The sequence below is a fragment of the Mus caroli genome, unplaced genomic scaffold (assembly GCF_978045245.1).
Source record: "Mus caroli unplaced genomic scaffold, Mus_caroli_1 scaffold_17, whole genome shotgun sequence".
NCBI classification, from domain to species: Eukaryota; Metazoa; Chordata; class Mammalia; order Rodentia; family Muridae; genus Mus; species Mus caroli.
The window spans coordinates 34,579,138-34,605,707 of NW_028227272.1; the positions used below are offsets into that span (position 1 = coordinate 34,579,138).

The window sequence follows — 26,570 nt, forward strand, 5'->3', positions numbered from 1 at the left end:
AGGAGACTGGGGGGCTGGTGAGATGGCTCAGTGGGTAAGAACACTGACTGCTCTTCTGAAGGTCCTGAGTTCAAATCCCAGCAACCACATGGTGGCTCACAACCACCCATAATGAGATCTGATGCCCTCTTCTGGAGTGTCTGAGGTCAGGTACAGTGTACTCACATATAATAATAAATAAATCTTAAAAAAAAAAAAAAAAACCTAAGGAGATTGAAAGGAAGGGCTGAGCAGGTCAGCGATAGAATAATGGTCTAACATGCATCAGGCCCAGGCGGCAATCCCCCAGTGCCGTAAAAAAAGTACAAACACTAAATAAAGCACAAACGTGAAGGAAGAAATAGCCCACCCTTTGTTCTTTACACATTTTTCTCCTTAAAGAATGATGTTAACATGCATGAAATAAATTCATGGGCAAGGCTTAGGTTAGATGCATTGCTTTGAGGGACTTTTGGCTAGGTAGTTTAAATAGTTGCTGGGAAAAATGTCCTTTGTAAAAATGTTCTTTTTTAAAAAAAAAACAAAGCTGTAGATAGAAACCACAAATTAGTATCACAGACATTAGTTATACAGACAGAAGAATGATGACAGAAGAAAAAAAATGTCCCTTTCATAGCTTATTTGTGGTCTGGAGACACGGCCATATACTTGTTCAGCTAATACACACTGATGGCTACTATCTCCGAGCCAGGCCGGAAGCCTGGGAAGAGAACCAGGCACTACAGTAAGCCAGCAGGTGGCCTTGACTCTCGTGGAGTGGGGTGAAGGTTCATGGTAAGCCCAGGAACAATTTAACTTACAGTATGGACTAGACTAACACAAGCACATCAGCACACGGGACTTCCAGCTGCCTCAGCTTAGTTCCTGCCTCTCGGCTTCTCTACTCCTGGTGTGGCTTCCTTTACTTCCAAGAACTCAGTCCCTTGCCTACTACTGTGCCAGTGGACTAGTTAAACTTGTTAGGTTTTTATCAACAGTTCTAGCAGCTTCCCTCAGGAAAGAAACAAAGAACCCCACACCAACCTCCTCGTCTCACCCCAAAGGGAAAATCAGAAGCAAAGTCCGTTATGGTTTCCAAGAATACCGAGTCAACACACAAAACTGAAGCTGACTTGCCTGTGAAACTAAATTTTAAAAAGATACCCTTGACAATGTCTATCCACAGAACTCCACAAAGCAAGCTACAAATGTGACCTCTTGTAGAGTTTTCAAAGCTCTAATAGCCACTTTAAAAGGAGGGGAAACAGTTAAGATTATTTTAATAGTATTTTTCTTTAACCCAACACATTTATAGTATTTTTAAAAATATAGCCAATATAAAAATCATCTTGCATAATAATTCCCATGCTGAGCCTTCCAACCATGAGTATGTACCACTCAGTTACAGCACACTTTCATTTGGGTCGGATACACCTCAAGTATTCGGCAGCCATACTTAGCCAGTGGCTAACATATATAGACAATGCTGCCCCAATAGTCAATAAATGTCCCTTCCCACAAACATTAAAGCTAATGGCTCCCAGAACTGAAGCTTCAAGATGTCTAGCTGTGCCCCAGAAGCTATATTCCAGCACCCCCTACTGATAGTCTTGGAGACAGAGCCCTAGGCACCATGAATCACAAGTGAGCATAATTATCTGATTAAGAACATAATTAACTTAATTTGCAATTCAGTCAGGAACAAAATGATCAGCCTTGGTGCAGAAAAGGTCATACTCTCCTACTGCTAACTCATCTGCCCATCTCTCTCTCTCCATTCAACGCTTACTGAGTCTACTCTGCTGTAGAATTAATTCTACATGCTAGCAGCCTGCCCTCTGGTGGCTTATACTCTTTTTTTGGGGGGAGGGGGTGATGGGCATAAATAAGACATTTAATTCAAGCTCTAAATTGCAAGAAACAAACAAGACGGGAAAATACAGACTACACAGGAGAACAGAGAGCCAGCTTCTCAGCGGTGCTGACTGTGCTTAAGAAAGAAGTATCAGGCAAGAATGGCCAAGTGTCTTACACAGAGACTGTCACTTGACAGTGACCCAAGGCAGGCAAAAAGATGGTCTATTCAAGCTAAGAGTTTCCAGCAATAAGAAGAAGCAGGTAGTTGAAGGCCAGAGAATAACAGAACTGTTGGAAGGGATAAGAGATCTGGATGTTATTTAAAAATAAATCTATGATTTTTTTTTAAAATTCCTGTGTGGGTGAATGGTTAAAATTGTGTGTGTGTGTGTGTGTGTGTGTGTGTGTGTGTGTGTGTGTTGTGGAAACAGGGAGAAGACTCAGGGGTGGCTGCAGTCACCAAGGTGACTAGCATGGCTGAGAACGGCAGTGGTGGAAGCCACTAGATCAGATTTACACCACGTCTCCAGCTCATTGGTGCATCCTGTCAGCTCTACGCTCAGAGTTGGGTTATATAACATTGACTATATTTTGAGTCTGACAGGACTAGATGATGCATTTGATGTTGGGTGACAAAAGAAAAAGCAGTCAACTCTTAACTTTTAGGTTCACCTTGTAGATAAAATGGCAGAGCTAATCTGCTGAACATGAAAAACCCTGTGCCCCTTCTGTTTCTGGTCCTAATGAGCAGAGACACCATTCATGCAGAAACTTCAGATTCATCCGAGAAAACCACCTTATCCAAAGTCAGCAAATGTACAATTTCTATCTCTTCACCACCTTTCAGGAATGTCCCCATCTTCCTACCAACACAGACTTGGACACTTACTATTCTCTCTGCATAAACACCAATCAATCCACGGCCAATACTTTACCTTGTTCTCTGGCTCAATATCATCCAACCATTTGTTTGTTTGTTTGTTTGTTTGTTTCTCGAGACAGGGTTTCTCAGTGTAGCCCTGGCTGTCCTGGAACTCACTTTGTAGACCAGGCTGGCCTCGAACTCAGAAATCCGCCTGCCTCTGCCTCCACCTCCCAAGTGCTTGGATTAAAGGTGTGCGCCACCATGCCCAGCTCAACCATTTTTTTAAGAGGATAATTTGGCAGTGTTCACTGAAGTGTAAATGGACACGTCCTGTTGATCTGGATCAGTGTGTCCAAGGTCTCATGTGCTAGGCTGGTCCATGGTACAGGAGTGCTGAGATGGAGGAGCATGGGAGAGTTAGGGCTGATGGGGTCACATCACTGCCAACGCTGCTTCTCAGAGTGGGAGGGCTCTTCTAAGAGCATGTTGTAACACAGCAAGTCCATCCACCTGGCCTCTTCTGTAAACGGCCATTTCCTTCTCCACCCTTTTGTTACAGCCAAGTGGGCCCTCAGCTGCAGCCAAACACACAGAGATGTCTGATCTTGGGACTTTCAGTCTCAGAAACCTCATTAAACACAATTTCTGTTCCTTAGAGAGGAACCAGCTTCAGCTATTCCTTACAGTAACATAAGACAGACCAACACACTTTTTGCCTATTTGTCTTATGATTCTATGTTATATAAATAACTAAAAAAAAAAAAAAAAAACAAAGAAAGTGTAAGAGTAGGCCCAGTCATTAATAAAGGAGGTCGCATAAACCATCATACAGTATTTTAAAATCCTATACAGCTCTAATGTTTACAAAACTGAATGACAGTGTGTATAATCCCATTTACATAGAAGACGGATGGACTGATAAGCAGACTCTCACCAATGGTTCTCTCAGAATAGTGAAATGGGGGTGGTCTGAGTTCTCAGATTTTACAATACATATATTCCTAGTTGGGTGATTTTTAAAGCATCAGATACATTTATGTAACAATGAGACGAGACAACCATCTTGTATGTCTTCACATGATTCAGGAACCTGGCGCTTGTCCTCTTCCTAGCTTAATTTCACAGACTTATTTACATCGGGTAGGCGATAATGTACTTTCGTATGATGGGAACCGTGGGCTGACTGCTGAAACTGGGGCATGCACTAGGCCTGGCAGCTTTCTAAGGGAATTGGAAAGCTGCCTCTGGTTCTCAGGACATAAAGGCGCATTCTGAAGAGACCGGTTTATCTGCTCCTGCACTTAAAGGCGTGCAGGAAGTGCTTCACCCCTTTAGCTCTCCAAAGGAAGATTTCATTATCTTCCCCTTTCTCAACCCACTTTGGCTTGTCAGGTCCTAAGAGTGTCTGCATTAATCCTGTTCAGTTTATTTTCTCTGTGGCAGGGTTTAAAACACACACACACACACAAATAGACAGCGAGTTTACCACAGTTCCGGCTTCTTTCTAAAAAGTCTTCATTTTCTGGGAGGGAATTTTAAGCTATTAAAAAAGTGACAGCAACTGAGCTATTAAAGGCAACACAGCTTTGATGAAGACAGAGCACAAAACAAATACAAAGAGAGCCATGCCGACCTCAAGAATCTGAAGGCTTTCTCTTTATTCCCAGTGAGGGGGACCCAGCCCAAGGCCTTGTACCACGGAGCTCTCTGGAGCACTGAGTGCCACTCCCAGGCCTCATAGGACTTTCGGCAGTTGAGAATAAGAAACTGTTATTTTATACCTCCTTTTTTTACAACTTGGGAATAAAAAGGAAAAAAAAAAAAAGAAAAAGAAAAAGAAAGCTCCACATGGAAACCTTTTTTCCTGTGGTCCTGGCTAGAAATCCTGGCATGGGGCCAACTGAACAAAGTAAACTCACCTTTGCTGTTCTCATCACCTGCTGGTACCCAACCTCTTAGAATACCTACAATTATAAAATACTCAATTATTCCTCCCTTAGTCATGCAGATGACTAGAGCTAAATACCACAGTAAGATGGGAAACAAAAGCCCAATTCGCTGCCATTCTTTTTGTGACCTGTGACACTGCTAATTCCAAAGCTGCCTTCTACCTTAGTCTCTCAATTAAAACACCCCATGCCTGGTTTTGACTTCCTTTAGCAAGTCACAAAGCATTTTTTGTTGGTGTTGCTTGGCTTTATTTTTAAAAATGTGACCACTTGCCTCCATAAAATATTGGCTAAAATAAACCTGGGGACCCTAGCACAATCATTTCATACCTAGATGTTGAGAATGCGGCCAGGAAATGTTACACTAGATAAGAGCATCAGAGGTAATAGTGTCTGTCTGGTCAGCTAGTGTGGGACTAGTACCTGGTCCCCTGACTTCTCCCGGGATGTGCTCAATGGATTTTAAAGGTCATTTAAATGTAATTTCCCTTAAGGTGTTTTGTAAAAGGGGATGAGGTGTGGGGAGGAAGAGGCTTCAAAATAAACAAAAAGCACTGACTTCAAGGGCAGACCAAATGTAACAACACAGACACAGCTGGCCAGCCCAGAGCTACAGTAGCTTGCTGCCCAGGGTTTTGGAGAAACGGTGTAAGTGAAAGTGATTCATATCCAGGGATGTATTCTAGTGAGACAAACCAATGACTGCCTGAAGGAAAAAGAAGCCATGGTTAACCTCCCATGCTGGCTCCTAGAGACAGGGAGATGGAGCCATCTTGACAGGCCCTGCCTTTGCCTGTAGAAGCTACAACTATTTGGAAAGACAGCTATTTGAAAGGAACAGGAAGATCTTTGAACACGAAAACTTTCCAAGGCCTTTGCGGGAGGGCGGGGGGGATGACATGGAAAAGAAAAGGGGAAGCTGAAATTTTAGTCAAATTTCATGGCAGAACCCCAGAGAACGGCTGGGAGATTCTTACAGAAAAGGAGATAAACTATTGATGCCTACCCCCTCCCCCCAGACTGCTATTAAAGGTACTGGGGAGAATCCATTCAGGTGGTGTAGACCCTTGCTTCTCTCCCTACAAAGGAGCAGTAGTTTCCCAAAGAAATGCTACTAGAAGTCGTCTTCTAGGTTGAGGTCCATTAAAATCTTAAGGACAGTGGCAAATCTGGGCTATGTGGGCAGCTCAAACAAGAGAGCCAACAAAATTAGGGAAACTGCTCCCTGCCTGTCCCCCCTGCTGTACGCAGTGGGCAGTGGTACCCTGGGACCCCTCTTTACATGGTCACTGCATGCAGTTACCACCTTTGGGAATAGATCTGCCCCTGCTAGAGCTTCCAAGGCTAACAATTGGCACTGCTTCCATTTTTGGTTTTCCTGTCACTAATTAGGCTTACTGAGCAGCTTGCGACAAGCATACCTGTCTGATAAAATAAGAGCAAGCTCTCCTGTGGTTTGTTACACGTGTTATTGAAATACAGAGGCAACAGTCAAAACCCTATATATTAAATTTTACTGTTGTACTATTTTAATTTGACTAACCTGGGATTCAAATATAAAAAGAATACACCTAATAACCCTGGCATTAGCATAGAATTTGCTTTTGTCGTTCCCCATTTCTCCATGTAACCCACCATCTATGTGTATTTTATAATATGGGCATCTCTTTCTGTTGTATAAAGCACTGGATCACTGTAAATGCCACCCCTCACTCACACACACCATCCCTGCTTCGTGTTTGTTCTAGATAATCAGTCAACTAGAACAGCCAAGAGTTCTTGCAAACAGTACCTTATATGCCCTCTATAGGGAAAGTGAATCCTTTTACATGTAACACAATATGGATAACATTTCTTCCCAATGTCTTCTTAGGAATGGCTGTATTTTCCTTGGAAAATATTTAGTTCCTCATCAGTGTGCGTTAGTGAGTGCAGCCACCTCTTTAGTCTATTTCAAATGCAGCTTTAATGAGCGCCTTTATTAGTACATTTTCCACTACTAAAATGTACACTTACACAATCTCATATAAAACGAAACAAAGAACATATAGTTTAAAAATTAATGTTTTACAAATTAACATCTTTCTACAACCATGAAGGTTTAAAAATCAAAATTTTAAAGTTGAACAGTTCATGTATTTAAGATAAATACATAAAAAGGTTTTTTAAGGCAATTCATTGCCAAAAGTTTAAATCGCATCAAATTGCACCTATGCTCTTAAGACGATGACCAATGAGGAGCCTCTAACATCTTTAAATGGAAAGAGTGCGCATGGTAGGTATGCTCCAAGAAGTCAGAGCCAGAAATTAACCAGCTTTACCCTGTAGTAAGTCGACTGTCAATATTCAGTCAACCAGTTGACCATGTCATCACTTTACACAAGGCTCAGATTCTCTAAAACGTTCTTAGCTTCACACATATACTACAAAATGACAACTAAAAGTCACAATGCAAGGGAAAACACTATAAAAGTTTAATTGTTGTAGACCTTATATGAAAGTCCTTTATTTTGAAAGTTCTGCCTTCGGGAATAACACCATGCTAATGACTATGTTCCTTGAGGTTACAATGCTCAACAACACAGTAGAGGCACTGAATTCGATATCTGATGAGGCTCAAAGGAGAGACAAATAAAATAAAGGCTTTGATGACCTCTGGAAGAGTGAGGAGAGTGGGGGAATCAGCACTTCTACACTGCTCAGTACTGGAAAGGCTCCTGAATTCAGAGCACTGGCACAGGTCTATTGAACAAGTGAGGGAAGTGGGGCCAGTCTCAGCTTTACATCTGAGATTTCCAAATCACACTGAGGCAGCTCTAAGGCACAGTTCCCAGCATTCTCCAATCTTCAACCCTGGACGCAGACTCCTTCCCTTCATGCATGTGCTCCTTGAATTTCTCCATAAGGGTAGACCTAACCTGCTTTGTTTATCTGTCACCTAAAGTACAACCCAAAAGGTCTATGAAAAGGAAACAATCTACCAGCCTTATCGGTTCTACAGACGAGGGTTCAGGCACCCCTCTCTCCTGTACTCTCTCACTCCGTTTACAGATTGGCCCCACACTCAATTTTGAGGAAGATGAAGTGCTTGGATATTCCATTCCCCTAAGCAGTGATCTGCGTCTTGGTAAGCTGCTTTGGTTGGCAGGAATATAAGGAACTGTCTCAAATGCCTGACCACAGTGCAGCTGCAATACCAGGAACACTTATCCCTAGTGGGGTTCTGAACGTAGACAGGAACATTTTAGTCAGAGTGAGAAAAGTATGTCTTAAAAAGGAAAGGAAAAAATTAGATAAGGAAATAGAGAAAAATATTAATACTTTAATAGTAAGAGGGAACTGAATACTTATAACCTACCTACCTTTCTGGGAAGTTTCTTACACTAAAAAAAAAAAAATCAAATTTGCTCTCCTACTATGCTTCTGTGCTAGATTAACAGGTGCTTTTCTTACACGGGAGGGAAGGCCCTTAAGCACCTGATGTGAAGTTTCTCTGCAATGGGCTAGCAGCAGGGAGAGCAGGGAAAGCTCACTCAAAGAGATCCTCAAACATACGCTGGCCCATGGCTATGTATGCTTCCTTCTCTTCTGGGGTCATCTGGGCCACCAGCTCCGGCCGCTGGCTAACTTCACTGTAGGAGAATGGACAGCCAGCCACCATAACAATGGGGTCATCTGCTACTTCCTCAAACTCCTCGTCTTCCTCATCTTCATCACGATGATGAGGAGGAGGAGCCGCAGCTGCTGGCCGGGGTGGGGAGTCGTCATCTGACTCGCTGGTCTCACTCTCAGAGTCACTGCCATTAGCAGCTGTCACCGGAGCGGCTGCTCCCACAGAGCCAGCTGTCGCCGAGGAAGTCTTCTTCTCATGAATGAGTAGAGCTCGCATGACTTCCTCATTGTCATCAGGCCCCGCACGGGCTTCCTCTCGATCCTGAAATGTGTCCACATCGATGCCACCTGGAAGTTAAAAGCCAGAAAGTCAAGATCCTTAAATTCTAAGACCATTCATTTATAACTAATGCAAAAAAAGGCTTTAATGCCTTATGTTTATGTTCACAAATACAACAACGCAGAGCTCACTGCTTCCATTTTCTGAGCTGCTGGTCTACAAAACATCTAAAATGTTTCTTAGAAACTAAAGTTTAAGTAGCACAGTGACTAAGCACATGGAATTTACAGGTTTACAGAAGCTTACGTGACTGTGAGTGGTGAGTTCTCCCCCTTCCCCAGGCAAGCTGTACTATTTTATTTTAAGCAAAAATTTCAATTTCTAAACATTAGGAAAGTGAGAGAAGGTGCACCCGCTAAGACTCCGGGCAAGAACCTGTGAGATGGTGCCAAGATAGCACCAGCACAGCAGCCGGTATAACAGATTGAAAACATGGCTTTCACCTCATTCAGAGTAAAAGCCAGAGGCCTACCGATGCCCAAAGGTGCTACCTCATCCCAAACTCCTCCTGCCCACCAACCTCTTACCCATTCTCCCCGCTTATTCATTCTGTGCCGGCTATAGTTGCTACTCCTGAGCACATTCCAACACACACACTCCCTCAAGGTATTTGGATTGCCTGTTTGCCCTGATGGAATTATTTTTTGTCTAGATCTTTATGCAACTAACTTCCCTTTGTCTTTATGTCTTTACTCAAATGTCACTTTAGCAAGGCTGTGTTTTTCCTCACAGTGCTCATTTTCCAACATAGCGACTTAGGCTTATTGCCTTTGTTCCTTTCTAAGGATGTAGAATCTGCCACAACAAATTCTATCTCTTATTCACTGTGCCCCCAGCAGTAGGACAATACCTGCCATGAGTTAGGCAGTGAGTAAGAATTTACTGAGTGAGTAAATAAATGGCAGTGTCATCTTCCTGAAGCAAATTATACAAACTTTGAACTCACTATAAAAAGGTCATTAATTTAAGAAATAAAATTTCTCTTATCACATATACGCACATATACACTTTATACACACATCTTGACTGATACACTATGGTGACACATTTGTTGGTATTTTACATTTAGTTAGACTCAAACAGAGCACCCTTTTAAATATTATAAAAGGACTCAAAGTCACTTGGAACCTGTCTCCTTGATTCAAATATTAACACATATTGGCTATGTGGTTTGGGTAAAGTTACACTATTTTTCTTTTCTCCAATTTCCCCAAGTATAACATTGGAAAGAAAATAATAGTATTTGCTTCACTGAATTCCTGTGGAGCCCCAGGGAATGTGAAGTACTCAGAATGGGTCTGATATATAGGAAAATTACCAACCATCATCATGACAAGGCTCAGAAACGATGGATTCTGCCCATGAGTAAAGTGCAATTACAATCACCTTGTACTACCCTGAGCACACAGCTGGAGCTAGGTATTTTGGAAAGACCAGAAATCCTACGTGAGATACCGGGCAAAGAGAAAAGAACTACAGAAAAGAGACTTTGCATAACACGGACATCAGAATCCAAGCTAAACGCTGCTGAAGGCAGACGCTCCTTCCAGAGTGCTCACTGCCGAAGCAGCACAGAGCAAGAAGGACAGGAAAGGCTCGTGGGGCTCTGGGCAAGCTGTTCTAAAGGGTGCTTTTTTCAAATACTTTACTTTTACCAACATGGTATTTTAATGTTCAAAGTACAAAATATGAGGAAATGGAAATACACTTTGTAAAATAAAAGTAAACATACACATGGTGGATAGAGTCTGACGACACAGTCTGGGGGGAAGGAATTGGTTTGTTAACAGATTAAAACCGAAGACAAAAACAAACATGAATATGCCTGTTTCTGGGTGAGAAAGTAGAGGCAATACTTCCAGGAAGTCCTATGTAACAGCTAAAAGTTACAAAGAAGGCACATGCTGTCTGTCAAAGTCACTGATGCTGCTACGCAATTTGGGGGCTTTATAGCCAAGATGTAGAAAAAAAAAACTGAAAAGCTAAAGTTTGCCTAAGTCACCAAAAAGATATTTACATAGTCAAAGAGAAAGAACACCTACATATAGAAAATAATGTAAACTATGTTGAATGACACAGTCTAAGTTATTAAATACAAGGTTGGACAACATCTGTCCTAAAGAACACTGTCCATGTTTCTAACACTAGCCTTAGCATGCTTCCAGAACCAAAGTAACAAACAAAATGTCAGGTAAAAACCAAACGGTACTGAAAATGAAACTTCAGTCTTTAGTGATCTGTGTATAAGCTACAGGTACCATTCTGGTGAGTGGGTCTCAAGAATGCATAGTAGAACTAGAGATGGACTGGATAAAGCAAAACAAAAAACTCTGACTGCAAATGACTTTGGGAAAGAGGTCACTGTGAAGGAAAGCAGGGGCACAGGGAATCAATCAGAGCTTTGGTGGTGTAATGAAGACACGACCGAGGCCTGTAAAAATTCAGGCAGACACAAAATAATTCACGTTTGAGGAAAATTCGGTTCAGGACAAACACGACTCTGTTACTAATTCAATGAGCAGCCCATGTCATGACAAGCAAGGACAGATGTAAATACTATCCATCTCACACAGAAAACTTGGGTAGACTAGCTTATTTAAGCCCATGACTCACTCATATTCTACTATCCTACGAATTATAAATGTTCAAAGTTAAACTTACTGCCTTAATTGCATATTATGTTAGTTAATAATTTTATCTGAGTTAATTTAATTTCTAAGTTCATAAAAAAAAAAAAGATTTGATTGCTTCAAGAACAGGGAAAAAGCCAAGTTGAGGAAAATAAGCCTATTGAATACTACTACTACATAACCTAACTACTACATAACCCAGAACAACTTCAACCCAAATAACTGAACATTGCAGGTTAATCAGTGAGGAAGAAAGAAAATATGGTTGTCACAGAAATATTTTCTGACTGGAACTGGACTCTCAAAGGGAGTCAATTACAGGAGAGCTACTACCTGCAGCCACAGCACCTCCCTCTCCGACTGCCGGTATATCCAGCATACTGATGCAAATCTTAGGAATGAAGGTAGGGGAAGGTTAAAATAGGAGGGGCTTTCCGTAACTGAGCTGCTTCTGCACGGAAGAGCCCATTCACGTGACAAGCTAATAACAAAACCTAGCAGGGCAGACAGTCCACTCCTGTGGCCTCGGCTTTCCAGGCCACCCCCAGCCTGCTCAATCTCAGCTGCTGTTTTCCCTGTCATCTGCCAAGGCTGAATCCAGTACCTGAGCTGAACTTACAAGTAAAACCCTGCACTTCTTAAACTTGAGAAAATGATTACCAACTGCTAACCTTTTGGGGCTCAGAGACTTACAAAATTGTCCAAAATAAGGTTCTATCAATTTTCCTGGACAGATTCTCTCAATCCTTTATCATGTGGTATCTTCCTATACACTTCAGCCAGCAAAAGGTTCCTTGTTACTTATGAGAAAATAAAACAACACTATAGTACTTTAATAAAAAATTAAAATATGGCAGTATTTCAAATCTGAAAACAGACATCTGGGACTGGAAAGATGGAGTAGTGTTTAAGAGCACTTGTCACTCTTCCAGAGGACCTAAGTTCAGTTCCCAGCATCCTCGTGGAAGCATTAAAATATCTGTGACTCTAGTTCCAGAGAATCTAATACCATCTTCTTACTTTCTTGGGCACTAGGAATCATGTAGTGCAAATACAAATGTACAGGCAAATACTAATACATATAAAAATATAAATAAATCTTTAAAAACGTATCTGTTAACTTGACTACGCTGAAAGACAACGGAACACAGTTGGTGTTAACGCTTAGTGCTCAGTCTCCTACAGTGAATTTTCAACAAACCAAGAATGAATTACCCAGGCATTCTCCTTCTAAGCCGAGTTACCTTCCAGCAGCTCCGTGACCTATCCCCCTTCCCACTCTTACCTTCCTTCATCTCTTCAGAACTGTACGCCCCTTGGACAGTGCTCTCTCTCAACCAAATAGGTCTCTCTTTGGCAGCTTTCCCTTCCAGCGAGGGGCGATGCACATCATCTTGATCATCCATGTTAATGACAACATTCTGAGTATACAAGTCCTCATACGAGGGGCCTTTGTTGGTCCACGCCTCTCGGTGGTGCCCACCTGCCAGGCCAGCAGCTCCAGCAGCAGTTGCTGCTCGGTCCTTGCTGTAGAAAAGAGAGACGAACAAGGAGGAAAGTTATGTAACATGAAGGACAGCTGGCGAGAGGCCTAATACATTAGGAGTTTGAACAAAAGTTATCTAGCAATGAAGCAGGCATACCTCAACAACTCTTCGAGAACACAACGTGAAAGCTATATGGCTTACATCATATTTAAGTTCTTCAAACACTGGACCCTTTCGCATATATGAACACCTAGCATTTTAGAGATTGATATGTGACCATTAACTGGCACGGGGGAGGGGAAGGACACAGTGACAATCTACTTAAAAAGACCAGTCTGGTAACCCCCTCCCTCTATCTTCCATGAGAATTTTGTTTAAAACAAAATAAAAAGTATTGTATCTTAATATTTTTTAAATTCAACTTTAAACTAGGGTGGTTTTGTATGTGACCATAGAAGAAGTTAGGAAATTACTCCACGGGCTAGACCTCAAGGTAGAATTAATCTCTCTTCCTGCCCCTCACTGACCAGGGCACATCCCTCTTCAGAAGGCAGGCTCTTCTCCCTAGCTGCATCCTTCTGTTTACAGCTATACTGACTCTCTGTGCCCACAGCAGGGGTGCAGATATTTCCTGGTCGGGTCTGCTCTTGACCTCTGTGGCTTTCCTTGCCTGTCAGCCTACTTCAGGCCCAATCAATCCTCCTCTTTCTCCAATCACTAGGCTTTGCCATTTCTTTGAGCTAAGCCAAGTTTTCCTTCTCGCTGCTGCTTCCTATTATCCCCACTTTAACATTTTCAATCTTGATCTCTATCAAGCTGTCTTTAATGTGCCTGTTTAGAGGCTCCAAACGCCCTGTGAGGTTTCCTCAACTGTCTGCTCCCTCCGTGCTTGTGAGTGTTTGCAGAGCCCACAGGTGCTCACATCTTATGACTTCCCTGACTTCTCTCACACTTTTCTAAATGTCTCCCTGCACTTCCATATCTGTTGGTTCGTTTGGAAACCATGTCATCCTAAATCTAACGGACTTTCTGTTAATCCTCTTCCCTCCTGAGCAACTAGGAGGCCCTGTCCTCGTTTTTCTGTTTGCTGCTTTGCCCTTTCTTCCTTTTTTCCTTTTTTTTTCCTTTTTCCATTCTTCCTTTCTTTCTGAGACCACCTCACAGCTCCTTGGGTTTTCCACCACTTGCTGAGCTGAGGCTCCCCTGCTGTGCCCGTGTCTAAGCTACCTGTCTCTTAGAACACCATTCTGACCATCCTCTAGAGGTAGTCTTGGGCTTATCTCATCCCCCTGCCCTGCTTTTGGTTATACTTTTGAAACCAAGCAACAAGCTCTTTCCAGCTACTTGGTGAATGTGTATTCCAGTTACTGCCTCTGCATTCTTTTCATTATCCTACCTGTGCCTAAGGCTATTCTATACCATTCATGCCCACAGTTTCCTCCCTGGCACCAGTTCTACCTGGTCTTAGTCATTTCTTTTCCTCCTCCCTACTTGTCTCCTTGCTCCTGCTCTAGATATGTCCAAATATATCCATACCATCTTTATGCTTGCTTTTTTGATGTCTCATGCTACAATTGCAAGCACTTGATTTCTCTCTACCTTCTGTTCCTTTCCACATTCACTTACTATCACTTTTTGCATCGTTTACTCAGTTCGGCCATTATCTGTCCCTAGACATTCGACCTTTCTCCCTGTGCGGCTGCCTACAATGTAGCTTGGCTTTGTGAACTCTTTTCACCCTTAGCACTCGTGTTCCTTTTGTTTTCTCATCTGGCTCCATCCTTGGTTTTGTGCATCTATCACATGTTGAATTCTCCATTCTCATCTTGTCTTCTCCCAACACCCTGTCAGTGCTTTGTCTTTCCTCAGCCAACATCTTCATCTTGATGGACTCAGCCTGCTTTTTACATCTGTTGGGCAGATGTGCCTTCCTGAGTTGGCTAACTCCAGTGAGGAGAGAAGAAAGGTGCGGTGCTCTAGTGCGGACCTACATTTACTTTATTATGATGATGTCTTTACAACAAGACTCTCTGAGACAATTTCTCTCTACACATAATCCTGCACTCATCGACTCATGGGGTTAACTGTGAAGACTATCTCAAGAAGTCATAAGAGGTACTTTGAAGAAAGACAAGAAAAACAGAAATGACAATCAGAATGAATAAAGAAGACCACTCGTAAAATCTTACTTTTGTTTTTTGGGGGTTTTTTTTGTTGTTGTTGTTGAGAAATTCAAGGTAGATTTTATTTGGGGCATCAAGTAATGACAGGAACTGTTTATGTCTCAGCAGTGAGTTAATTTACTGAGTTAAACATGAAGCTGCCTGTGATGTGGATGGCAAAGTTTCCCTATTAGTCACGACTCCTCTGTTTTTGTTTATCATTTTTCTTTAAATATTGATGGCTAGTTGCTCCAAAGAACTCTAAGAACGTTCCCCGCCAAAGTAACACCTAGCTGCTCTGAGTACCAACCATGTAATCTCATTCTCATGATCTGATATTGGTTTAAAATAAATATACAGAGTAATTCTAGCCAGTAAGACACTGGCAGACAGATAGGATAAAGTATGTTTTCTAGAACGTTTCTTTAGTCATATTTTTAAATAAGACACAAGGAAAGGATGCTATCTATTCTCTCTACATTTGGATATTTTCATCTGCAGGTAATATTTAAGACCCAGATGGCTACCCTAGGGCAGTTCCCCTCACAGTCCTAAGAAGCCAACACAACAGGAGAGAACAGAGAAGGAAGAAATCTAGACCCTTCAGGATGCAACTGAGCTGTGAACTGTACTAAGTCAGAGCCTCTGGGCATGGAAGACAAATTATCAGAAAGACACTCTAACTGACTCATGGTGTTAGGAGGTAAGTGCACAGTAACTGATAAAGTTACAAAATTCTCTGTACAACTGGGAAGAAATACTATTAGCTCAGGACTTGCTATTCTTAAACAGTAAATACCAGAGGGAATTTAAAAAAAATAAAAGTGCCACTAGAAAAAAAATCATGCTGAGTGAGATAATCCAAACTCAAAAAGATAAATACAGTACGTATTCATTTACATGCAGAAGTTAACTATTAAGTCTTTGACAAGCAGGCTACAGTCCATATAGCCAAAGGAATTATGTATAGAGTAAGGGACTTGGAGGTGGAGTATGATCTTCCTGGGAAGGGGAAATAGAATATAGTTGTGGATGGACTGAATGGGAAGATCAAGTGGGGAGAGCAAGGGAAAAAGAGGTAAGGAAGACATACAGAGAGGGACAGCTTTTCCGTTTTGTTTTTTGGTTTGTTTGGATTTCGTTTGTTTGTTTTGAGACAGGGTTTCTCTGTGTATCCTTGGCTGTCCTAGAACTCACTCTGTAGACCAGGCTGGCTTCAAACCCAAGAGATCCACCTGCCTCTGCCTTCTGAGTACTGGGATTAAATGTGTACCACCACCTGGCAGCTTCTTAAAACATAAACATTTATAAAAGAAATCTAAATGGAGTCACCAAATAACAGGGAAGACAGAGCCCCAAGTAGACATCTCTTGCCACCAAATGAAACCTACAGCACTGAGAATGAGGTACATTTAATTGAGTTGTTGGCCAAGTGGATCCCATAGAAACCCCCTAACAACCTAGGCTATTCCCAAGGCTACTGGTTGTTCTCCACAAACTGACAGTAAAGCCCTATTGCTGAAGACAATACCCACACAACTCACTGACCACAGAGCAGTCAGGCTGGTACTTACTTAGAACTCTGACCACTACTTACCAATGTTGATGGTCCTGGAAGGAACTATGTACACTACCAGCAAAGACAGATAAACACCAACCCATGTACACTACCAGTGAAGACAGATAAATACCAACCCAACTACAAATGCAGCAATCTGCAATGGTGACCTAAGACACGTGGGTCCAATGGTGGTATAAAAGTTGGTGAAGGTAATCAACCACTGTGGTGGTGTGAAGAGGTATGCCCCACAGACTCCTGGGTTTGAATGCTTGGCCCACGGGGAGTGGCACTACCGGAGGTGTGGCCTTACTGGAGGAGGGCAGACTTGTCACTGTTGGAGCAGGGTTTTGAAGTCTTATATGCTCAAGCTCTACCCCGTGTGAAACAAAAGCCAGTCTCCCCCTGGCTGCCTGTGGATCAAGATGTAGAACTGTCACCTCCTCCAGTGCCATGCCTGCCAGGACGCTGCAATGCTTCCCACCGTGATGATAATGGACTAAACCTCTGAAACTGTAAGCCAGCCCCAATGAAATGTTGTCTTTCTAAGAGTTGCCTTGGTCATGGTGTCTGTTCACAGCAAGAAAACCCAAACTAAGACAACTACTTTCTGATTGAACAGAGACTCATTCTAGGAGACAGAACCCATGAGTGACACTGCCCAGGTGAATCTGAGACTAGATAGGCCATGGACCTAGGGGAACTGCTAAAGAATTGTACCAATAAAATGATTCCTAATGATAGTCTGCTGTACTCATAAACCAGTGTTTGCTCAGTCAGCACCAGAAAAGCTTCTCCCTGCAGCAGATGGAATGAACAAATACTAAGACCCACCATTAGACAAAGTGCAGAGAGTGAGAGACCTTGGAATACTCAGTCCTAGATGAGATGTGTCCATCAGACCCCCTCCCTTCTGTGATCAAGAAATTTGGTGGAACAGGAGGCAGAAAATTTTTAAGAGCCAATGTAGATGAAAGATACCAAAGGAAACTGTCTTCTAAACACAGCTGGTCTGATACACACATGAACTCAGAGACTGTGGCAACACCCACAGAACAGAACCTACATGGGTCCAAGCAGATGGGGTCCCAGTGCTGAGAGGACAAGCAGACATATCCCTAACCCAGAAACTATTTCCAAATGATAATCACTCACAAAGGAAAATGTGTTTTCTCCAACGGAGTCTCACTGGGTATGGAAAGCACATCTTAGGGCAGCCATCGCCCAGCAGTAGATGGTCAAACCAAGTCAATGATAGTTTTGGAGGGTTTTTTTTTTTAATCTTACAAATCTTTTGCTTATATATTGTGGTTTCCAATTTTGCTTCATGAATTTTCTGTGTGTGTAAATATGTGTCTCAGCATCTGTTTGCTTCTTGTACTTTTTCTTTGGCGAGTTTGTCCTATTCTGGTTTGATTTTATTTTATCTTATATTATTATTGTTGTTGTTATTATTTTGATCCCTGTGTTTCCTAATGAGAGAAAGGGTCTGCATTTTTGTGAGAGGAAGTAGGAAGGATTTAAAAGAACTTGGGGGAGGAAGTAGGAAGAATTTAAAAGAACATGGGGGAGGGGAAATGGCGTCAATACATTGTTATGAACAAAGATCTATTTTCAGTAAAAAAAATAAAATAGAAACTCCGAAAGTCCACACAAATACACCTGGGATAGTCAGGAGGAGGCTGATGGGTGTGACCTCACCGTGGTATTGGAAAGAAGGAAGCAGTTCTCACTTATGCTTTTCTTTTTTTTTTTTTTTTTTTGGTTTTTGGTTTTTGGTTTTTTCGAGACAGGGTTTCTCTGTGTAGCCCTGGCTGTCCTGGCACTCACTTTGTAGACCAGGCTGGCCTCGAACTCAGAAATCCGCCTGCCTCTGCCTCCCGAGTGCTGGGATTAAAGGCGTGCGCCACCACGCCCGGCTTTATGCTTTCCAAAAAAATAATAGAATAACCTGTGTGGGCTGGAGACAGCTCAGAGGTTAAAGGCGTTGTTCTTACAGGGGATCTGGATTCACTTCTCAGCACTCATAAGGTGGCTCACAATTCATGATTTCAGTTCTAGGGAATCTGACCCCTTCTCCTGGCCTCTGTGGGCACCAGCCACACATACAGTGCACATACATACTTGCAGGCAAAACACTCACAGACATGAACTGAAAAAGCAAATAAATCTTTTTTTAAAAATACATAATGACTTTTTACGGCATGGTAGAACTAAGCCTGCCTAGCAATTAATTCAAACACTAGAACACACTGGGGAGAAAAGGAAGGAGGAAAGCAGTCCTAACCCATAGGTAACACCGCACCTCCACAAAGGTGCATTTAACACTATGACAACAAGTTTGTGTTGAAGATAGTTCACAAGAATAAAATGTTCAAAAAAAAAAAGAAAAGAAAAGAAAAGAAAAGAAAAGAAAAGAAAAGCCAGTCATGGTAGCGCATGCCTTTAATCCCAGGACTTGGGAGGCAGAGGCAGGCGAATTTCTGAGTTCGAGGCCAGCCTGGTCTACAGAGTGAGTTCCAGGTCAGCCAGGGCTGCAGAGAATCCCTGTCTCAAAAGACCAAAAAAAAAAAAAAAAAAAAAAGAAAAGAATAAAATGTTGCATATTCACACTCATACACGAACCCTAGCTTTTAATTTTTAAATATGTGTATGTGTGAGAATATATGTGTGGGTGCTGGAGGCAGGGTCAGGGAGGAAGATCAACAAAATACAAGGTATGCATGCAAAGACCACAACAAAACTTACATGCTAATTTAAAAACAAACAAAAATCTATAGGAAGACGCTAAATTCTCGAAAGAGTTTTGGCCTTTGAGAGTTGACTAGAAGCCAGCAGTGGTGTCACATGCCTTTAATCACAGTACTCAGGAGGTAGAGGCAGATTGATCTCTGAGTTCAAGGTCACCCTGGTCTACAAAACTGGTTCCAGAGTAGCCAGGGCTACTCAGAGAAGCCCTACCGTGATGGAGTAGGAGTAGAAAGGAGGGTGGGTTAAATAGGAAAATTCAAATATTCTCATGAGGCACAACTAATTTAGAACCAGCTATGAATTGGCTAAGTGCTGCAGGCGGCAGCAGAGCAGTGGCTGAGGTGAAAACGACTATTTAAAGATTCTTGCCACAGGCCTACTTTCCACTGCATTCAGTACGAACTAATGTGAGTACAGGCAGGAGTTAATAAGACAGGCACGGCAGAACCTGGAACCTCTGTGACATCTGAGTCTGCAGTCTCCTGGTAAATACTCATTCTAGCCTCCAAAGTTAAAGCCAGCACAGGTTTTAAAAGGCTCTTGGTAAAGTGCAAGGGTTCCACTTACCTTTGCTTCAGTGCTGGGATTTCCGTGGGTTCTGGTTCAAGTATTTCATAGGCCAAGTTTACATCCTCTGTCTCCCGAAGCAATGCATAAATGGGCTCAATTTGTTCATTAAATCTTGCCAAAAGCGTGCGAGCATCTTTTTTGGGCATTGCTGATTCATCTTCTTCTACCTCTGTATGGCAAAAGGTGCAGCGGAAAGTTCCTACAGAAAAGTCAAGTCTCAGGTCAGAAGAGGGAAATGTTCAAGATAAGCCCAAGCTCCACGCCTCCAATGTTTGAGTAAAACCTCCAAACACAAACAGGTCAGAAGAACTGATTTTCTTCAAGATTCTATAATTTTCTGTCATATTCATCATAGATCTGTCCATCTCTATATATGTCCATCATTTTATGCTGAAATCTCACAAATAAGTTTTTGAAAATCACATTTCTAACATGTTTACATTTAGCTTACAGCAAATTATGCACACCTTACTGTTGAATTTGTATAGCATTGAAAAAGTATAACATAAAAACAAAAATTCTAGGCCTCTAGGTCCAGGCTTGAGAATGTGACCTTTGTGACTCAATGCTCCAAGGCATGCTAATCATAAAACAGATAGCAACATTCCTCCACCCACCCACTTCCTGGGTTCAGGAGTGTTTGTTCAAAAGAAGGTCACCCTGACAGGTCATGGAACCCACTATGCAAATGTGCTATTGTTAGAGGCTCATAGAAACTGCCTTGAGAAATAACTTCCACATCTTCATGACTCTTAACTGGTATTTTTGGTATTTTCCAACAACACCCTCCCCACTCCCTTGAGTTGTGGTTTCTTCCTTTAAATACCCACTTTCCCAGATACTCTGGGCCCACGGTCCTCTAACCCTGTGTCATGTATGACTGTGGGCCCCAGAGCACACCTGGAATAAAAGTCCTCTTGTGGTTTGCATCAAGACTGTTTCTAGTGAATGATTTGGGGTATCGTCACCTCTCATGAGTCAGAACGTGGGGGAGTCCTCATGTTATGGGTCTTTCAGCGTGAAATAGTAAAGGCAATACATGCTACGCTGGCAGTGCCTGGCTGGCCTGCTCTCATCACAGCAGACTCTCTGACCCGGTACTCCAAAATCTCTCCATGCAGCTCGCTACCATGTCAGCCCCACACTTCTAAATTCTCTCAGCCTTTTGGAGTGCACTTCTTGAAAATTCATACTTTGCCGCCATACCTTTCTCTCTGGAACCCAGTTGAGCTGCCACGTGAAGGAAAACACCACACAAACTTAGTTCAGAATCAACAGGTAACTCAATCTCTGGGCGTAACAACTAGCATCCTAATCTTATAAACCATATTAAATAAAAATCCTCTGGTGACGATCTACATATTGCCCTTCAAGCTGCCCAGTTTGGGTTCCAGAGAGAAAAGTATAGAGGCAAAGCATAGGTCTGCAAGAAGTGCACCCCAAAAGGCTGAGAGAATTTAGAAGCATGGGGCTGGCGTGGTAGCAACCTGCCAATAGGAACTTAGCGAGCCGGTGGAGAGATTTTGGAGCACCAGGTCAGAGAGTTTGCTGAGATGAGAGTAGGCCGGCCAGGCACTCACTGCCAGCGTAGTGTGGATTGCCTTTACTATTTCATGCTACAATTTGTATGCCTTTCTAACAGCTTTCTTCATACATTGCACATTTGGTTAATTATTATTTTGGAAAAAGCCAAATAAATAGCTAAAACTAAAAGCTTTTAGTGGTCCTACATATTGTTAAAGTACTATTTCTTCTACTTTTCTTCTTTTTTAGAATTTATTTTTTAACTGTGTGTTTGTGTATGCACACATATATATGTATGTGCAGGTGCCTTCAAAGTCAGAAGACAGTAATGGGTTCTGAAGCCTAAGTTACAGGAGGTTGTACCTGCTGATACAGGCGCTGGAAACAAAATTCCGATTCTCTGCAAGGGCAGCAAGTCCTCTTAAGCAGTGAACCACCTCTCTGCGGACTACTGTTCCATGTCTACAAACCATTGATATTTAAAGAAATGTATTCCGTGTCAAACTTAAAGTTCGAGGAACTTATTTTTTGTTTCCATACCCCTTACATTCAACACAGAAGAGTGATGTCAAAGAACTGTGCCCTAGTTTTCATCACTACTGTTAACTAAGCGTGGGCTCCACTGTAGCCTTCATAAGCGTGCTCCTTGATCTTTCGGTTCTCCCTCCCCAGGCCCAGGACCCTGTACCACCCTTGATATTGCCCTATCCTTCTGCTCTAAAGTGAAGTCTATCTGAAAGCTTGGTCTCTAACACCCTCAGAATAATATCTAAACTTCTCACCTTACATTAAACTTACACTCAAACACTGCAGAATGTTGGTCCCAAAACACTGTAATCCAACCACAAACAGCTCTGATTAACAATTATTTAAACAGAGCTGCTTCTGAGGCACAATCGCGCACTTTTTGAGCTGTTCACTAATTCTGGGAAGGGCTAGCAGAACTAAGGCTCTCAAGAGATTTATGATTTATACAAAGTCATACAGCAATACAAGAAAACAACAGCACCTTTAACTACTGTACCTTGAGTGTTTACAAAGTACTGGGTAACATTAACCTTTGGCATTTGCATTACTATGTCCAGATAAAGGTGTAAAATACGCAAGTTCTGACAGCCTCAGCAGTTTTGGGTCAAGGTTACATAACAAGGTGGGTGATGGGGAAGAATCAAATCAGATCAACTATTATGCTAAAACTACTGTCTTACAGTCTACACACTAATATAAATGCATTTCCAGTTTGGCCTTATTCCCAGGGATATGAATTCTTCCTTTTCTACAGAATTTACCTGAGGGATTAAGAAAGATAATTAAGTACTAGTGCAGGACACATAGCAAGGACCAGCCCCTCCTCTCCTCTCTTTCCCAGCAACAGAGTAAACAAACTAGGCATTTCTACTTCAATGTGACACCAAATCCTACAGACATGTTCCAGTTGAATATATTTCCATGCCTCCAGCCCCATATCCAAGAATAAGTGAGTACTTTGGTCATGCATCACTCTTCCTGATTTTCTGTATCTATCCCAGATTGGGGAGAGAGGCAGGGAGCCCCTCAAAGCTAGGAGGTTGTGGTCCAGTACTTACAGCTAGGCTGTGGGTTTTGTTGTTGTTTGTGTCAGAAAAAAAAAAAAAAAAAAAAAAACTCACATCAGATGTTACCATCATGGAAGTGAGTCAGGACTGAGCCTCATAGAATCCTACCTGAGAAACAACAACAGCATGGACATTGTAAAACCATGCCAATTTCCCAGTGAACATGAGCTACTACGACTGAGTCTTTACTGATTAGTTTCAGCCTTTTACTCTTCTAGCCATAGATATAAAATTTATTAAAATACCCAATCAGAGTATTACCCCCATTTTTCTTCAAAAACTGTAAATGAGGTTTATTTTAATGTGTGTGTATGTACAGTCACATGTGAATCCACACGTACATGCCAGAGTGTGAGAGTACAGAGAAGTCCATTCTCTCTTCCCACCCAGAATGTAGGTCCCATGGGTCAAACTAGTGTTCTCAGGCTTGGAGGCAGGTGCTTTTATCCACTAGGCCTTGCAACAAACAGAGAAGCCCATTTTTTTTTTAAATCCTCTAGAAAATTACCAAATAAAAGCCCATATCCTCTAAGTCCTTCAAGCATCATGTACTGAAAAAAGGGAACACACCTCCTGACCTGTAACTCCTCTTGCTAAAGAAGCACGCATAAACATAAGTTTGTTTGCTATATACACATCTGACTGATGAACAACATAAAGACTGCAGTAGGCAGGGCTGGGAGGAGAGCTCAGACAGTAGGCAGAACGCTTGCAGTGAGAGTCTGAGGACCTGAGAGCCCCATTCTATAACCCAGGTTTACAGAAGAACAAGCAGGGCATGGAGCATGTCCTCTAATTCCAGTACTGGCAAGATCGGCAGATCCCTGAGGCTCAATGACCAGCCTGCCTATCCCCTAGGCAAGTCCCATGCCAGGGAAACATAGGACTTAAAAAAACAAACAAACAAACAAACAAAATACTGCATCTGAGGAACCAACACTAGAGGTTGTACTTTCCTGCATACAAACCAACAGGCATGCAACAAAACCCACCAGAATAATCAACTCAACAAGCATACCTTTACTTGCCCACATCTCTTTTTTGATAAAAGACATCAAGTGAGAACTGCTATGACTAAACCACTCTGTACTAAGCTGTTCAGACTGCCAAGTACGAGAGAAGAGATTAGAATTGAAACCCAGTGCCCCATTCCATCTTTCCACATATAAAACCAAGGCAAAACTACTGAAGCAAAGCCATGTCAGAGAGAACATGCAAGACAGATCTTACAATGTGGGAGCAGAGAGAAAAGGAAAGCTGTACAAATTCTGTGGGCAAAGCTGGACAATGATGGAACTGACATTGTCAAAAAAAGATGGGGTATCTATTCTCACTAACTATTAAAGAAGAAAGCGGCTTAATAAATATTCCTATGTATTCACCAGAGACAAGTCTGCATAATAATACTGTCCATGTTTGACATATATGGGAATAAAGACTTATAGATACTAAGTTAACAGTATTACACTAACCCTGGATTCCATCTGAACCATGCATCTTTTCTCCAACTTACAATCTCTAGCGGCTCTAATCCAACAAATTTTTCCCATGTAGCTATGAAGTCCTCTCTTCTTAAGAAGGAAGAGAAAAGAGGAGATCTTGTATTAAACGATTTAACAAGCATTAAGTGCCCGTCACATGGCTGGCATTTACTTAGCTGACCATTAACCTATTACGTTTGCTAGAAGGATCAAAGTAAATCCAATTGCAAATACACATTTGAAGCAGGGAGAAAAAGATCCTTGTACCAATAGGCATTTCAAAACGATTTTAGGGCCATCTATTTGATAGTACAGCAATGCCCCAGCTCTGTAATGAAGGCAAGTCACACTTCAAAGGGAGTGAGAAAGGAAGGGAAGAGATATATCTATACCATTTTAAATTTCCAAATATAAGAACAAAACTGAATTCGGAGTGAAGAAGACAGGAGACTTGGAACAAAGGAGTAAAGGAAAAACAATCAAAAGGTCTCCGAAAGCTAGGAAACAGAAGACAACTGCTGAGGGTGATGCTGGCCTGTGCTGTGCCACATTATCATTTTAACTAATGCTACCCATCAAGTGAGGAATCAGCCAAGGAAACACTAAGCACAAACAAACCCAAAGTGAAAAGACTGTTTGCCATCCTTCCTTTGACAGTGAAGTGCTTGGGACATACAAAATTAAGAAAAGGGGCAGAGATATCAGATGATGACACTTAGGGGTACAAGACAGATAATAAGAGTCAAATCTCAGACAGCTAATTATTGAAGATTACCATCTTCTCTCTTCCTCCAAGTATAGACAATCAAAGGGTACCTGCCCCTGGCCAGGACTCACTGTCCAAGATCTATCAAACGTTTCCATCAAACATGGATAGCACTTAACCATCTTCCCACCTCGTAGGTTAAATTAAAAAATAATAAAATAAGAGATTAAATTAAAAAATCAAAATAGGTCCAGCTGCTTTGATAAAATGCAGTGCTGTCATGAGTCATTCATTACACAGCCCACATCCTCAAGGCTGGACAAGAAGATCACATAACTACTGCACATAAACTTCAACCAAAAACAGTAGGTCTGAGGTCCTCACACCTTTCCACACTATGCTTTCTTAATCTACCCAATCCTATTCCGCACTATTCCTGGCACTCAAGATCAAATAGATAGATAGATAGATAGATAGATAGATAGATAGATAGATAGATAGATAACATATATTATTGGAATAACGTAAGTATTATGAAAAAAGGAAGGAGGATAGAGAAAAAACAGTGAAGGAACTAGGATATTATTTCATTTCTTATACAAGGAATTCAAGGGAGTCATGTCTGGACACTTCAAAGAAGTAAAAAAGGGGAGAAAGTCACATAGGTATTTGGGCAGTAAGGATGGCTCTTACAAAAAGGCAAGCAAGCCCATCCCCACTACTCATAAGATTAAAATAAGATGGCTGCTGTGAATATGGGACAGAGGGAGAAATAGTCCCAAATCTGCAAGACCTCTGTGTAGGACTGACTTTTCTGAGTATGGAAGATCGGGAGCATTCTGAAAGGACAATTGCCATGACCTGATGTGCTCTTTAAGAGTCATCAGCTACCACCTACTTCTTCATAGCGCTTACCCTCTCACTTCGTCACAGTTACAGGCTTTAAATTCAAGAGTTCACTTAGGAGGATACATATATCAAAATATTAAGTAAATATTGAAATCTCAAAAAGTCACCTTTTATTCTGTCCAATTTTCAAACTACTTTCCTAATGCAAATGGTTTCAGTTTAACTGGATATCGGAAAATAGATGATATCTAACAAACATGACAGCAACAGTTATATATTTCATGATTGTACCTATCATAAAAATAAATTAGTCCATCCCTTAACAATTCATTGTACAACACTGAAGAAATAAATGTATATATAAAAGGCCAAGATAAGACAGGTTTAGCTTTTTTTTTTTTAAAAACCGAGGAGATATTAAATATACTGATGATATACAAAATACAATGCCTACCAGCAGAGTGATTTTATCAAGGAAGCCGGCTTTGGTCCTCCCTCAAATGGACATTTAGCTAGTCTCACCAACAATTATTCCTAGGTTCTGGAACTCATTATAAAGAGGGGGAAATGCAGCATGCCTGGAGGACAAATTAAAAGACTGACAACATAAACGATGGTACTTAGATGACTGCCAAAGCTCCCAACACGTTTCTAA

The 26,570-nt window shown here is 41.7% G+C and overlaps 1 protein-coding gene across 3 annotated transcripts in view; it reads right to left on the reverse strand.

The window, feature by feature from the left end:
• Positions 1-7,123: 7,123 nt before the first annotated feature.
• The window catches only part of Gtf2e1 (general transcription factor IIE subunit 1), a 29,855-nt gene continuing 10,408 nt past the window's right edge, over positions 7,124-26,570 (reverse strand). For all 3 annotated transcript variants that reach the window (XM_085832182.1, XM_021185568.3, XM_085832183.1), the window contains exons 3-5: positions 19,758-19,959; positions 12,518-12,759; positions 7,124-8,610 (exon numbers count right to left, since the gene is read on the reverse strand). In XM_085832182.1, coding sequence (XP_085688308.1) covers positions 8,180-8,610; positions 12,518-12,759; positions 19,758-19,959 — 875 coding nt within the window. In that variant the 3' untranslated portion in view covers positions 7,124-8,179. The remainder of the gene's footprint in view (positions 8,611-12,517; positions 12,760-19,757; positions 19,960-26,570) is intronic.